Source organism: Botryllus schlosseri, chromosome 9 (genome assembly GCF_051294905.1).
Source record: "Botryllus schlosseri isolate E-star chromosome 9, Bs_hap1, whole genome shotgun sequence".
Taxonomy (NCBI): domain Eukaryota; kingdom Metazoa; phylum Chordata; class Ascidiacea; order Stolidobranchia; family Styelidae; genus Botryllus; species Botryllus schlosseri.
Genome location: NC_137244.1, coordinates 17,146,907 through 17,162,923, shown reverse-complemented (window position 1 = coordinate 17,162,923; position 16,017 = coordinate 17,146,907). Strand labels below are relative to the sequence as shown.

Below are 16,017 nucleotides of genomic sequence, written 5' to 3'. Positions count from 1 at the left end.
GATATTACTATTACCAATCAGCGCATATATAAGGTCTTCAAATTGAATAATCAATAATTCGACAGTATAACACACAGTACATAGTGTCAAATTGGTGTACGCTCTACGGCGACTCAAATTTGTTTTGCGAACCCCAGTTTGGGAAGCTCTGAAACAGGATATAAGTTTTTTTTACTTTTATTTTGGGGCCAAGCTAGCTGTCTAATCAATTTGTGCTTCGCACTTCATCCTACAGTTTCAAAAGATTGAAAATGTAAGTTGCTTGCTTTCGCGCGGAGAGATTTGCAAAGCAGAGTTATCAAACAACATTGAAAAGATAAAGACTAGAATAATTTTCAAATTATTCGTTTTCTACATGTTCACTTGAACCAACTTAATCTTTAATTTTGCTCAAGTAATACTTTTCATTTGACCATTGTGTAAATGCAGGTGAGGTTTGAATTGTCCCAGCTATTTAAAAATATCCCAAATTAAACCCACTTGCACCGTTTGATGGATTCCTTCTGTTCTGGAACAGGCCGATATTTCCAGAATGTGTCGGAGCGTTGGATTTCTTTGAAATGTTTGTGAGGCTGTTTCATGTACCGGTGGTAATCACAAGGCTGAGCAAAGCTAAGGCAGCAGATGTCACAATGAAACGCTCCTTCCAATGTCTGCCCTTTATGACAAAACGATTTCTGTTTTCTAATTGTAATGGTTTCTCAGGATGCACATATGAAGATAACTAACTTTTTCCATCTGCTCGTTCATCACAGAACTTCGAAAGGTCAATAAATATATTGTTTCTGTTTAGTTTCCAGAAATCCAATTCAAGGATGCTGTGAGCCTTCGGACACTTTTCTTTTTTCGGACAGTTTTCGGAATTTCTGAAGAGATTCTTTCATTTCAGATATCCATTCATGTGTTTCCAAAAATTATTGAGACAGTATTATGCCGAGAATAACGTGTTAAGACAGAGAATCAAAGTCAGTTAATCAACCCTTCACCACAATCTCATTGTTGAGGCAATAATAAAATGAGATAGGAGTCATGAGGGCGGAGACCATACGTCCTAACATGTCTGTACCGCACCCTGCTTAGTCGTAGAATTGTGCCGTTTTTACTGCATTTTCACCACTTAACTTCATCATAATGGTTCTATTATTATTTTTATCCGCCCAAGACAAACAGGGCACAATGTTATGTAGTGAACAGGGAGGATGTCAAAACAGCCATGTACGTATGAGATTGAATTCAAACACAGTGCTCTTCAGTAATAGACTTTTTCTGGAAACTATTTAGGGGACTTATCCACATTTGAAATATGTGATAATATGACCACCACAAGACACACTATGTACAATGCGATACACAAGACACAATGATGCATTGAAGAGATAGGAGTATGTCACAGCGATCATGCAGTTCAACAATCTAATATCAACCTTGGCTTATATATAATTTATGTATAATAGACAAATGCCCTACATGTAAATCCCATTCATTGATATTTATCATGCTAATATGTTGTCCTTTGAGGCTCTCTCGCTCTTTCATTCAAATGCTATTTTTAAAGACGAGGAGCATGTGAGCAGATTTCATCGTTTACACCAGGGGTGTAAAACTCGACGTGGGTTGCGGTCCGGATTCAAAAATTTTGATCACTCGCAGGCCGGACCAGTCAAAATGATTCCAAAATGTTACTTCCATATCCATACCTTTGTTTTTCACTGGAATGCTTCAATATCAAGGCTATACATAATAATTACAGATCATATGGCTCTAGCAACACTGTCATTTGCAAGCAACGGAATTGGCAAAAATACCACGATTGGTCAATTGAATACAGTTATAAACCACTAAAACAGGGGCTCTAACATCCTGATGTGGCATTAGCCTTGTGTATTTGTTGTGGGTAACACATAAGATTTACCAGTAAACAAGGACGTTACAATTTTGATCATTATTTTTAAATCATCTTTCGGGTTTCGTTGGAGCCTGGGGCTGGGGCACGCGGCCTTTTGGGTCAGTATAAGGTATGCATCAGAGAGATCAACGATATTTTATTTATATTCTTCGTTTAACAATAATATTCACCATGTACCTTACATACAACAGTTTCAAAACGACGTTTTCATCTCGTAGAATAACTATTTTTGGTCCATTTTCAAGAAATCTATAAACTGGGAGTCCACTTTTTTGGCTTCTCGGAATGTGGTGTCATCGCGTCAATATTACCGACTAGTTGTTAATGGTAATTTGAGTGAAAACTCAACACTGACGCCGGATGGTTACAATGTAACATATAAACATGTTCGACATTTGCTGTCTTGAGGGAATATTCACGTCAAAGTATTTCTTCTCAACTTTGGGTTAGAAATGTGCTGGATAATACAAGCAGAATACAGAGAGCAGAAGCAGAATACTCAGAAATGCGTCGCATGCCGGATGCGGCCCGTGAGCCATATGTTTGACACTCCTTATTTACACTGATATACTTAACGACCAAGGAATATCCGTGACTACAAATGCAAATTTCTGTACTTTTAAGCTATTCCAATTGTTTCACAGGTAGTTTGAGCGAAATTTAAAAATCTATTGGTCTTGAAGGTTGTTGCCTGGTAACCAAACTGTACAGGTAAATCACGTTAAAAATATGTATGTGGCAATGTACAATCTCTGGTTTCATTTGATTTCACCAGGAATTTCCGGCTCTTCAAACCTTTTCATATTGTTGCAATCTTCTTGTGTTTTGAACTGATGAAGATATTTGGAAACAAACACAAAAGATTTCCTTTCAAATTTGTTGAATCTCCATTAAAGGATATTATACACTATGTTTAAATCTCAAAAATAGCATCAACACCAATAACAATGTGACGTTTAACATACCCGCATAAATCAGTGCGTCCATGTTGGGGTTTTTGTCGAACAACATTATATTCTTCAAAACTGACACCATTCCTATTCCAATACGTCAACTCGTGGAGGATCTTATAGTTCTCTTGAAGACAACAGGAGCAACGCATTTGTGATTCTAAATGAGATATTACTCGTTGTTAATATTGATATTATCTGTATTTAAAACTCAATGTTTACGTTAGATGTATAGGTAGAAAATTATACAGTAAACATGAGAATTTCAGGGCAATGATAGGAAAATAGATGCCCACCAATATTCAACATGGTGATTCAATAATCTGTACATTTTAATGTTAATGGTATTGGCAGTGACTATGGTATGGATAAAAATATAGATAGAAGATGTATTATCTTGGCTCCTTTTGACACCCATCTGACTAAATTGGCCGAAGTTATACTTCAAGAGCTTGCTAACGTGACAGATTGTCTAATTGTGCAATTGGGAATTTCCACACGACTCGGTTGAAGTCATACTTAATCCATAAATTTCGTTTGTTGCTCTGTTCATATTATTATATCAATCTAATACAGTGGTTCTCAAACCTCTGAAGGGGGGTGCGAAGCCGTCTAAGAGAAATGCATGTTTTTTTTTAACTTGGATGAGTTAAATTTATGCCGAAACTTCCAACTTCCTAATTATACTACGATTTTAAATGTCGTAGTAGCGTCGCACCATCAATACACCGATGCTAGATGATGACTGATACCAGACCTTGCACTGATCAGAAGATGTCTATGAAATAAGAGTAACTGGTCAATGTGTGATGTCGTTAGTTAATGCTTTTATGGCCTATCTGTCAAGCATCTGTGCAGAGTGCATAAAAAGGCATAAAGTATGCACCATCAGGTACGTTTGAGCTAAGCTCAAGTTGGGTTATAGAAGAGATTAGATACCAAAATCACGTGCCGGGGGGGCGCGTGTTGATGACCCCTGATCTATATGCTACGTACGACCATTGCATTTTGCATATAATTATTTTTGACAAAACATTTAACTGAAATTTTTTACATGCCTTGCTTGATTTGCCCTTACGTCGTAATTATTGAACTGTGTATAGTCCGATTCTGATATTTGAGGAGACTCTCAACAGTCATAACCTTCCATACCATCAAACTATGGTCTGGAATTGCAAACATTCTGGTTGCTCTTTTTCACATTTTTTTTTGATATGACGATAAGGGGGGAGCGAAATTTTTCACTATCATCAAGGGGTGCGTGTCTAAAAAAGTTTGAGAACCACTGATCTAATGTGATATCTAGTATAATTAAAATCTAAATCATGTATAAGTCAGAATTTATATTTCATCATTACCATTATTATTAATTAAAAATGAAAATAAGTACTTAATAAATAAATTACCAACTAATAAAAATAATTTTCTTATGCGATTGACTATATTCCCTTTTTCTTCCTACTTGGTATTCTCTCGAGATATGCATCTAGTATTGACATCGGATGCATAGAAAACTCCATAACCATAGTTGAATTAATGATCCCACCATCTGAATCTTGTCATATAGCTGTTGATGTAACACTTTGCTTTGATTTTAATGAAGTCTGTCTGAAGTCATTAACGGTGTCAATTCACCAGAAAATAATAAATGATTACATTAGGCTTCAAATTATTGTGGAATAGAACAACCGAGTTGATGAGAATATGAGTTTCTTCATATAGCAGGACGATTTTGGTATCTCGGGTGACGATCATGCCAAAATTGAAATAGCAGAGAGAGGACACGAGGCTGGGTCATTGTGAAGGACCCTTTCCAGGTCAGCAACAGGTCACAAATTCAGTAGCTTGTGGAATTTTCGGGCTTGCATTTGGATCCAGATATCTAGTTCTTATTACGGTTAGTGTTCAGGTTAAATTAAAGACACTGTCTTACCTGACTTACAATCAGAGGTGGTCAGCAGTAACAAGTAGTTCTACTTTTCCGAAATACTCAAGCAGTTTTCCTCTACTTGCGGTACTTACTCAAGTAAATCTATTTTTCTGCTACTCCTAGTCGAGTAAAGTCCAGAATATCCGTCGTGCTTCGTGCGAATTGACAAAAGTCCATAAGAGAATATCTATGGCTGCTTTTCACAACTACTTACTTGAGTAGATTGAAATATAGCCAATCCTACTTCTACTTGAAGCAATTTCAGGTTACTTTTAAAACCACTACTTCAACTCGTACTTGAGCATATTTTGTGTCACTTTTTCTACACCTACTTGAGTAGTTTTCTCGAATATTTTGACCACCTCTGCTTACAATATAGCCAAAACGATAATGCCAAATATTCAAATGGATAGGTGTAATCAGATATATCTACTACTAATTGACTTTTACTTTAGCAATAAGCTGTGTGGATTTGACGTACGAAATTTCAGATCGCTATGGTTGAACTACATCTGCTCAGTGCTCATACCTTTTCCATCACCGATCGTCATTTCCCTGATTATTTTCGGTTGTAGTTCGTGACAACGTTTGCAAGCAATCAGTATGCGACCTTTCCACTTTCTGAAGAACTTCTCAAAATCTTTTTTCAGGTATTCAGCATTATTGCTCCTTTTATATCTTCGCAATGCTGATTTCTTCTTCGGCTTTGATGATGCACGAATGTTATTCTCTGACACCTGCTCATCTGTACAAACATCAATGGGTAGAAGATTATAGGCTCTGCTTTTTTGTTGAGAATCTATTCTAAACAATGCTTTTGATATGAAATTGAATAGTTGTTACTATTTTTTAATAATGGGAATTCAAGAGACAGTAGAGAACTTTTACTTTAACCCCCACTTTTTGAAATGTCAATCTCTTCTCACTATACTTTATATGCATAAGAACAGTGGTTGCTTTTGGGCTGGGCGAGGTGAGCGATCGCACTGGGCCCCCCTGATCGAAGCCCCCCCTCTTTGGTCAATCATCAAATCTCTGAATTTGTTAGAAAAGTTTCATATCCCGATAATCATCAAGTCTCTGCATGCGGTAGAGGTACTTAGCTTTGATGCAGTCTATTCTTGCAGCCATGCAATAATAGATATGACCTAATCCAGCGCCTGGCTCAAACCTTGACGTGGTGTGCTGGCTCATTACTAATGACGGCCGATAGCTTTCCAGATTAGTGTGGGTCTATTTAGCCTGCAGCAGTTCTAGTGCTATTCTATTATTTCACGCTATATGTCATACATCTTCAACATGAAGGCATGAGCTATAGGTAACCGGTTCATTTCTTTTATAATTTTAGAATATATGATAAAAGAAGGATCAGGAGCTGGAGCAATTCTACATTCCGGGTTGCTTCAAACTCGTGTTCTACTGTCGTACCGGTATACACATCACGTAATCCCGTTCCATATGACTCACTAATATGAAGTTGGTAACAATAGATGCGAAAGGGGTCTGGGTGGCGGTGCCCCTCAGAAGCTGCGATTACATACTCATAGGGACCCCGTAAGTCTCGCCCGGCCCCTCCCCCGATCGCAGGGCCACCACTGCATAAGTATAAGTATATGTTTAGTTTACGTAATGATATCTTTTGATATGGCATTTCTTAACTTATGTATTTGATTTTAAAATCTTAGATGTCAAGCACTATTGTATGCATAGTTGAATAGTCTTAGCCATACAAACTAAAGGTTGATTTGAAGTTAAGAAACTCTGTTTAGATAACACGCAATCAGAATCAGAAGTATATACTTCTAAACAAAGAGTCATACTCTCGAAGATGTGAGCGTATTGTTCTATTGCGACAAATAACTTACTGTCATTACTTAATAATAATGTTTGTTATCAGTTGCGGTGGCATGACTGTTATGGTTAAGTGGTCATTCACTCAAGACCAACACCATTGTCGATTCCCCAATTGTTGACCAGTCAGTTTTACTCGAACTTATGACAAAATAGTGTAGCGAGCATGGATTCTAATACTTTTACATCCGTAAAAGAACTGTGTAAGTCCAGGAGACACCCTAACTTGGTGAGCAAAATTCTCACCTTGTATTTGAGCCGCGTAGACAAACTCGTTCAGGTATAACTTATTTACTTTCAACAATTCCCATATATCATTTTCCATAGCACTATGAGGCGCGCGGCATCTCTTGCCATCACATTTTGAATTTCTGCATAGGTCGTCTTTCTGTTAATTAAAAGTGGTCTGTTGATTCAAGTCTTGAACTATTGTCAAAACATAAAAGGAAGGAAAGAGTAAGTTCTTCCTGAAATTAGAGAGACTGTTATTAGGAATGTCTGCCTTTGATTCTATATTTCAATAACAGACCGACCCTATTTTGACATACACTTGGAACGGCACTTTCAAATTCACCGCCTCAGTTCCAATAAGAATGCGATCAACAATAGTATACAACATGAGATCAAGTATCATACGTAAAACGATTATTATTATTATATTTCAAGGTGTTACAGTGATGCTTATAGCCCTTGTGCATCACGACATAGCTATTTGTACAGTTCAGTGTCATTGACTTCGTACAGTTCAATATCTTCGACTTCGTGTAGTGCAGTATCTTCGACTTTTTCGCATTCGTGTTCATTGGAAGACTTTCAATCACGTGCATTCACTCTTCAGACATATTTCTTGCATGCGTCCGTCTTAGGGTCTCGTCTGCCGACTTTTGAAAGCGTGGCGTACCCTATTTCTGGGCTTTCAATATACAGTCTGTACAGCGGAATCGGCGATGAGGAGCCCAGACGTAAAATGATTGAAAACGGTTCATCAAGTCCAGCACCCGTATAGGGTTAAGAGGCGGCTGACAATCGCGATGCAATTGAAACAAGAGAACGTTTTAGAGGTTTTAGCGTTATTCATTTGGTTATACCGGAACATCTACTTTGCAGTTGTCGGTTTTTAGCCAAAAACTACGCCTGGAATACTTTCTAGTTTACTTACTTGGAAATCCCTCCTTCTACTTGTACTATATGAGTAGAATTTTACGACGTTATACTTTTATTTCAACTGGAGTACCAACGATTACTACTTTGACCACGTCTACATATTCACCCCCCAGCGTGATCAGAGTGTTTACTAATGACATCTTGTTTTCCGAAAAAGAACGATTATGAAGTCTGCCTGCCACCATTCACATCATTTCAAAATTACATGTATCGAGTAGATAGACAGGAATTTGGGGAATTCAAAATAGCAAGTGTAGTAAGATTAGACTACATTTATCGATGTATGTACTGTACCCATAGGACGCCCTTTAACGTCATGGCATTGTCACAACTTTTAACCCCATAATATTTCCATCCGTCCTTCCCACATTTTCATCCTGGCGATTGTTCCTTGCTTATTACGACCTAAAATAGCTGTGTCACGAGGCGAAACAGACAGTTTGCGTGATCGCATATTCGCGTGTGAGTTGAAGTTAACAGGACCTAGGTTAGTTATCTATACTTTATTGGCCGTGCGTCCGTGTCCATTTTTCGTAAAGGAATATAGCAAAATGCATCTTCTGAATATTCCGTAATCACTTGAGCCCGCGTTATAGAATTTGATAAATAGACTACAATTGATCCGGTGCTTACGACCTAAAACGACGATGTGGCCTAATTCAATGACTAAAGGTCATTTCTTCGACGAGATCTGTGCTGTTTACTAAATACTATCGGTATAATAATATTTAGCCGCGCCTATTGGGCCATGGTCTCGCCAAAATCAACAGTCATATAACGCAACGCATCTAATACTACAAACAAACGGAAACTATTTGACAAAGCACACTGATCATTTACGCGAAGTGTTATAACCTAAATAGGAGTTAATAGCTCTGCTTGAACTAAAATATAGGGTAACCTATTATATTCAACGGTAATTAATTATATCTATGTGTAAAAGTTACAACACAATGTCCTAATATTATACGGTTATTAGTTATATACTATACTACTCACCCAGCTGTCCTTCGGGTTCTGTCGAATCTTGTACCACTTTTCTGCGCCCCCGTTGCTTGGAGCTGTCCAAACCCACACGCTCTTCGCATTTCCACTTGTGAGACAGATAATTGTTAATACGTAATTGGTAAGTTAAGTTACGTAGGCCCCGACATATCTATTGTTGCAACATGGACATGGACTCAATGCTATATCAGCAGCACCCAACCTCAATCCGCGGAACGTATGTTCATTGTTCCTTATATCTATATCTATATAGGTCTAGCTCTGTCTACCAATACCTCCATCACCGAGGTGAAGGAAATATCCATCGAAAGAAGAGAACAATAAAGATTGATAGCAATAAATTAAATTATCCCCTGATATTGCGGTTTTCGAGAATGTCCTGATGCCGGTGGCGTTCCGATTGTCCATCAGCGCGGCATGCCTTTTTGTTATATTTTCTTCTCCAAAGGTTATTGACTTCACGATGCTATCATTAGGTTTTCGAATTATAATATATGTGTGCGGGAAATTTCGCTTGTTGGTGAGCAATGAATAATGCGAGGTTTGTTCGTTTGCGACAAATTTTATGAAGATTCTGATTACTAATTGTGAATGCGTGATCGGTTCCCTTTCGAGTGTATAGACTAGTACCATTTTTCGCCAAAAATGTCTGTAGCAGACATCAAGTACGGTTATTTGATTTCTGTGATTTGATTGTCCATGTCAAACACCATGGAATATATTCAATACTTATCGCAGCTCACGCTCTAGGAGGCTATTAGGCCTTTTGAAAGCATTAGAGTGGCAGATCTAACGGCGATGACGAGCCAAGGCACCCGTTGTAGAAGTAGTGCCAGCGGTGAGGCCGACCACCCGGCTAGATTACACGTTATTACCAGATGAACAATTTGCATTCGGACGTACTAGTACTCACCAGCACTGTTCAAGACCGTCAGCGCCATGGATGCTGCATCGCAGCGATACGTTGTCCGCGTAAATACGCTGAATCTCTTTCCATACGATGTATGCTGATTTTTTCTCCGCGTGCTGCTTTGATTCCATAACTTAAAGAACTAGCGTGAGCCTAGCTCCTTGAGTGCGGATTATGGAAATCTGTTCGCAATTTACTTACTGCAATGAAATTCCCCACAACCAATTATTCATCATTTGGATGCATTCACGGAACACGTGAAAGCATGGCGTACACGCCATACAGCTACAACGTGTCTTTAGTTAAATATGCCTTTGACTAGGCCTGCTTTAGAAATTCCGTTCGCTACCATCAGAATACTGAATTCATCACGAACAATGTACGTTTAATACTGATGAAGATGATACCAGTGTTAGGATCAAGTCATTATCTTCGAGTAACGAGTCATCTCGAGTCATTGCACATTTTGACTCGAGTCAAGTCAAGTCAATTGATTTTCGAAGGTGACTCGAGTCAAGTCAAGTCACTCGTTTTTTGGAGGTGACTCGAGTCAAGTCAAGTGAAGTTACGAGTCAAGTCACAATTCAAGTCAAATTGAATTTTCGAAGTATGAGAGATGATTCAAAGTCACTACATTTTGCTAGCTGTGTGAAAGACAGATTATTGGCCATTTATCTTGAATCAAATAACGAATACAAAAGTTGAATATACATCCAAAAAGGCGCTGTATCGCGCACGCACACGTAGAACTGCTAATAAAATACGTGGTAAATATAGAACCGAATACGAAGAGAGGTTGAAACAAATTTATATATGGCACAATAGCCTACACCACCCATCTACACATCCGTGAGAATATAAACGCACAGACTATAGTTGTTCGATTTAAATCATACAAAAGGGTTGTTAAAGGGAAGCACTGCACAACGCATCGAGCCGTCTAAGAAGCAGAGACACATTGTTATTAGATTAATCTACTACTACTTCAACGTAAGCTGTGATAGTTTTGTTTGCGGTCAATTTATTTGTGATGCAGCAATGGAGGACCAGTGTAACGTAGAATCAGTGAATCACTAGTTGCTCTCGCAAGTGACACCGGCGTATCTCGAACAATCCGAACATACACAAGATACAGTGATTTAATCGACAGCGATTACTTGATGACTTGAAATTGACTCGCAAATTTTGCTCCGAGTCACGTGTCAATGCACATTTTTGAAGCTCCGATTCAAGTCAAGTCAAGTCATTTTTCCAAAGTGGCTCGAGTCAAGTCAAGTCATACGAAAAAGTCAGACTCGAGTCATCCCAACACTGGATGATACTGAAACGACATGCAGTGAAATCTGACTATCATTCCGTGGTTATTGAAATAGCCATCTTTGTTATGATCTCATGAACGAATACTATGATAAAAGTAATATAATAGAATTGGGTCATCATTCTCCGATAATTTGATTCAAAGGATATATGGCTACCTAAGCCAAATAATACATATATATTTGTTTATGGCGATCTATGTATCCGTATGTGGTTCGAATAATGCGTCAGCCGCACCTGGCCTAGCGCGGCGGTAAGTTAGAAAACCCTCGCCGTGTGATTCGCAGATTAATGTGAATGATATATCATTCTAAATAACGTTCACCATCAAGAATTTGCGACTTGGACAATGAGGTTTCGATTTCTACTCATGTGTCCGATGTCGCGACTATAGGGCTGGGCTAAATTGAGCATGAGCAGTTGATTGGTTGGTTTTGGGGTATTCATGGTGTTTGTCGACTACAATGGTCATTTACACCAGGCCGATTTTTTCCATTTTTGACTAAGCATCTGCCGACTTGTAACACGGCCCACTTCTAGGCTTTTTGTAAGACACCGCATACGCGGATGAGATGGCGAGGAGGGGCCAAGATAAACCTCCAACACTTAGGTAGGAATTCTGAAGTCGACCTCGGTCGGACTCGAGCCCGCATCCCATTGGTGTTGCAGCAGTGGATTATATAGGGTTATCATACGTCCTCTTTTAAGAGGATTTGTCCTCTTTTTTGTCTTTTTCTTAAAGTGTCCTCGGAGGACGCCCAAATGTACTCTTTTTTGAGATTTTGTCCTCTTTGTTGAGAATGTTGGTAAAATATATGGCAAAATTCGACTGATATACAGCAAGTCTGCACTGAGGTAATGCTCCGGCGGGTATTTCGGGAGCTGTGCCGGAAAGTTGACCGTTTTTTAGTCAACCAACCACGAAGTGCAAAGAATTTGCCGTTTTTCAGGATTTTCGTCCGATATTGCAAGTCTGAAAATTTTGAAAAAGTGTCCTCTTTTCAGATTTCCAAACTATGGTAAACCCTGAGATTGTACCATTGCGCTATCTCGCCATGAGCACTGAGCAGTGAGCACCCGAGTGATTCGATTCCGAATCTAGTAATTAATATCCAAGTCGAATATCATTCATGATGATATGGTACCGGTATGGTACCTTTTGGAGACCACTAAGAACATAATCCCAATTGCACGCCATATCGACTATGATTCGATAATTTTCGGTCATACCTATTTCATTTGCGCTTGTGAAAATGTTGTGGCTTGATCAAAACTTCGCAACTAAATGTTCTTTCCACTAACCGACTAACGTGTGTTGAGTTCTGCTACAATCAGTGTTTCTCAAGTATTCTTCCGATCGCATACCAATATAATTTGTTTGTTTTTTGCTACACCACGTACCTGGATCCTGAATGACATATTTTTTCTCTTAATTACCGACATTTACTAGTTATTGGAGTTATCATTATCACTATATATCACAAATTATAAGTAAGAAAACACAAGTTTTCCTATCCAGGGTATAAAATTACTCAGAGCACATCAGAAACCATGTCCTACCTCAATTACACGATTCTAACTCTTGGTCTTAAAAGTCACCAAAGCCCAGAACCTTTGCTCGCACTTCCATGTCAAGGCACCGATCTCGATTTTTCATTTCTGCATATGGCTGGAATCAATGTGCCGTTTTAAAATACGACGCTTGGTTAGAAAGGGTTTTCGAAAATACAAACTGTGGAGTACATTATCCACCGATACTTATGTGTTCTGGGTTAAACTTTCGTTTCGACGTCGCTACATTTATCCTGATACTTGCTATACTGATGAATTAACAATAACATGTTGCCCCTAGTAGCCTAGTTTGTCAATCTCACTGGTTCCTTAATTTTCTTTGTTGTAAACTCGCCGTGACGAAATCACCGAGAAAGAGTTGCGTACCCGAAGAAATTTCGACGCCATGTATTAAAAGTGGTTTTATATACTGCAAAGGATAGGAATTTGTTAATTAGGTACAATTTTAACAACCGCAGAACTCTTTGCGTAGCACTTAAAAAGCTCTCGCGTACCACTAGTGCGGGGTTTCTTAACCAGGGGTGCGAGAATTGTTCCTAGGGGTGCAGCCACGCGAATATATTGTATCATCAAGATAGCATATGTTAGGTGTACATAAACCCACTGTGGTCGGTACCATATAACCAATACATTACACACGCACCAAGGTTGTTACGATAGGCTTGATCATGAAAAATGTACCCGCCCCTGTATCATGCAAGTCAGTTTGCTGTCACGCCAAGTTTGGTCTGACACCAGGCCTGTATCTGTATGCAAAGTTCTATGAATCGCGCTAAAGATTGACGCTGCCCAAAATGCAGTGGAATCGCTTACAGCCTTACATGTAACAGACGAAACTAAAAGAAAACCTCCTTTCGTGATACGAACACGATTCCAAATTCGCATTTCGCCACGGGCTTATTATCCTCTTCCGCGGATCTCACTTGCAACGTGTAGCTCAAGCTGTGGGTATGGGACTATTCGGCGCCTGGACAGACCAACATACGGCGGTTATTTTATTTGAGGGTTTTATGGCCGCCAGACATTTCGGCGGCGTACTTATCACGGAGTCGCATGTTACCCGAAACGCTCCGAGCGCGAATACCGAGAGACGAAATGGCGATTCCAGTAGTCTGTAGGTAGAGTGTAGTGCACACCCTTTTACTAAAGCATCCCAACGACCTCATACGATATTAGGATGCCCTTCTCTCATAATGGACACTACGGTTAGACTACTTTCTGTAAATAATGCATATTTTTAAAATATTTACATCCACATAAAAATCAAGAAAACTGATGCCACTAAATCGCGCGAAGCGCGGAGGAAAAATTCAATATAAATACAATCTACCTCAAAATACTATACCTTATGTTGATTTACGAAATAATTTTCGTTCAGCTTCGAACTTTCTCCTCCTGTTTCACTTTTTGCAACAAATAATATATCGTGCGCCTCAAATGATTTGGTATGTTCGTGGTTGCCAACCCCTGCTATGTTGCATAGTAGGCTATTACTATTGTCAACGTTGCAGCGACTGTTCTTCTATTCTCGTACCGATTTCGAGAGAAGGGAAATAACCCCGTTTGATACCGGCGAAATTGCGAATGTGGTTTTAATAAACATTATAACAATGCGTAATGTCGCGGGATGGTGGCTTAGTTTGAGTGTGATCTGTGAGTGAAGGTGCGTTGCCTTGTAATCCACGTCTCCTCATCGTACTACGTAGTCAACCATTTGACAAGCCGAATCTAATTTTTCGATTAACACTTGCCTCTGCCATACACTCTTTTCGTCATTCTACCAGGTCACGACCGCACACATCTTTTCAGTCGTTTATAGGGTTGTACAATGTACAGTTAAAATGATTTACTATTCTACACAATTAACTATACATTTTGTTTTACCCGACTTTTGCACCGATGCCTGATGTCTTGATGAAAATGTACTAGGACGTTAAATCCATCATAACGCAGCATGTTTGATAGGCTATAGCAGTACATTTTTAAAGTCACGTTCTTTACCAAAACTACCCATGTAATTATAGAAAACCAAGGTAGACCGGTTCACCTTAGTTATCTGTAATGCGATCGAATAGTAGTCCAACATTGCGATCGACGAGTTGTGCAGCCTGTTCTGTAACATCTCACCTATATCTCGAGCAGCCTAGGACGTACTGCCACCTGCTACGCTTTACTAAATTCTCAAGTGAGATATTTTCGAGTCCGTAGTCTCGTCTTTTGCTCGAGCGTAAAAATGAATTATAATATAGTTGACTCGCGATAATTGTCACAGTGTCAATATTCACACAACTCTATGTAATTAATTATGACATTATGACCGATACGCGTCCACATTCGACTCATGCACTCACATATTATACATGCACTGATTGGTTTATAAATATTGCGCAACTCAATTGGTACAAATCTACCAGCCTGACTTGCAAGCCAAAAGCGGTTTACGATAATGTGGTGTCATTGATTCCCTCGCACAGCTCCTACAACTTTTATCCGCTGCATCTGCAGTCCAGGGGTCGCCAACTCAAAACGGATCGCGGGTACTTTTCAATTTCGTAGAGGCCAGTGACAAACGCTGTGCTCCCTAACGTTGGCGACTCTCATATCAGTTACCACAAAAGAAGCAATACTTTATAAAAGTAGTACAAATACAAAATCACTTTCGTTTTATTTTGAACTATGAGCTGCGCACGACACTCGGCAACGCTTTTCGTCGACTAAGCACTAAGGAATCAATGGGACTGACGAGACACGTTACTACAGCTGAAAGACTGTATCCACCTAAAGCTTGAACTTGTGGGAAATCCCTAAGCCGTTTGTAAGTGTCTGGGTCTTGGTCATTGAACTTACGGTAGGCCTAATATGCCCATTGCGGATTCATATCGGCTGATTCTTCCTCGATGGCATGCTGTTGGCAGCGTCCAAGTCGTTTCAACTAGTGAGGAATCGTGATGTTGAGCACATGCGAATAGTTTATTTTGAAACAACAACAACATTTTGAAAGTGGAATAAATTTCAGCATTTCTAAATACTTTACTTTACTTATCTTTCTTCCGAAAACTCAAATCAGAGTGCGGGGCTCGAAATATGACCTCGCGGGCCGCGTGTTGGTGGCCCCTGAGTTATACTAATAGGCTCTATAGTTTTGTAGAGGGCATGACAAGGTATAATTTGAATTATTAACATAATGAATGTTCCCGTAAAATTCAAGACGAAATGCGAGTTGCCTCTTGAAGATAGCCTCGGTCAGTCTGCCTGCACTGTGATGTGAAATCTTTATTACTGACTTACAAACATGCTCTGGTCGCATCGTACGCCGTGACCTTATTAGTCAAACAACACCAATACTGGAGTGTTTGCTGTGTCCACAAGGTCACCTACAGATGATGATGCGTCCCTAACGACCACGAGGGTA

The 16,017-nt window shown here is 39.3% G+C and overlaps 1 protein-coding gene across 4 annotated transcripts in view; it reads right to left on the bottom strand.

The window, feature by feature from the left end:
• Positions 1 to 9,968, bottom strand: part of LOC145447272 (3'-5' exoribonuclease HELZ2-like) — a 49,488-nt gene extending 39,520 nt beyond the window's left edge. For 2 of the 4 annotated variants that reach the window (XM_080325689.1, XM_080325690.1), the window contains exons 1-7: positions 9,720 to 9,962; positions 8,801 to 8,894; positions 6,884 to 7,025; positions 5,316 to 5,531; positions 2,872 to 3,016; positions 730 to 866; positions 481 to 658 (exon numbers count right to left, since the gene is read on the bottom strand). In XM_080325689.1, the coding sequence (XP_080181815.1) occupies positions 481 to 658; positions 730 to 866; positions 2,872 to 3,016; positions 5,316 to 5,531; positions 6,884 to 7,025; positions 8,801 to 8,894; positions 9,720 to 9,847 (1,040 nt within the window). In that variant the 5' untranslated portion in view covers positions 9,848 to 9,962. Of the gene's footprint in view, positions 1 to 480; positions 659 to 729; positions 867 to 2,871; positions 3,017 to 5,315; positions 5,532 to 6,883; positions 7,026 to 8,800; positions 8,895 to 9,719 lie in introns of all 4 variants that reach the window. The other 2 variants (XR_013917510.1, XM_080325691.1) reach the window with 2 other exon arrangements.
• Positions 9,969 to 16,017: the final 6,049 nt, after the last annotated feature.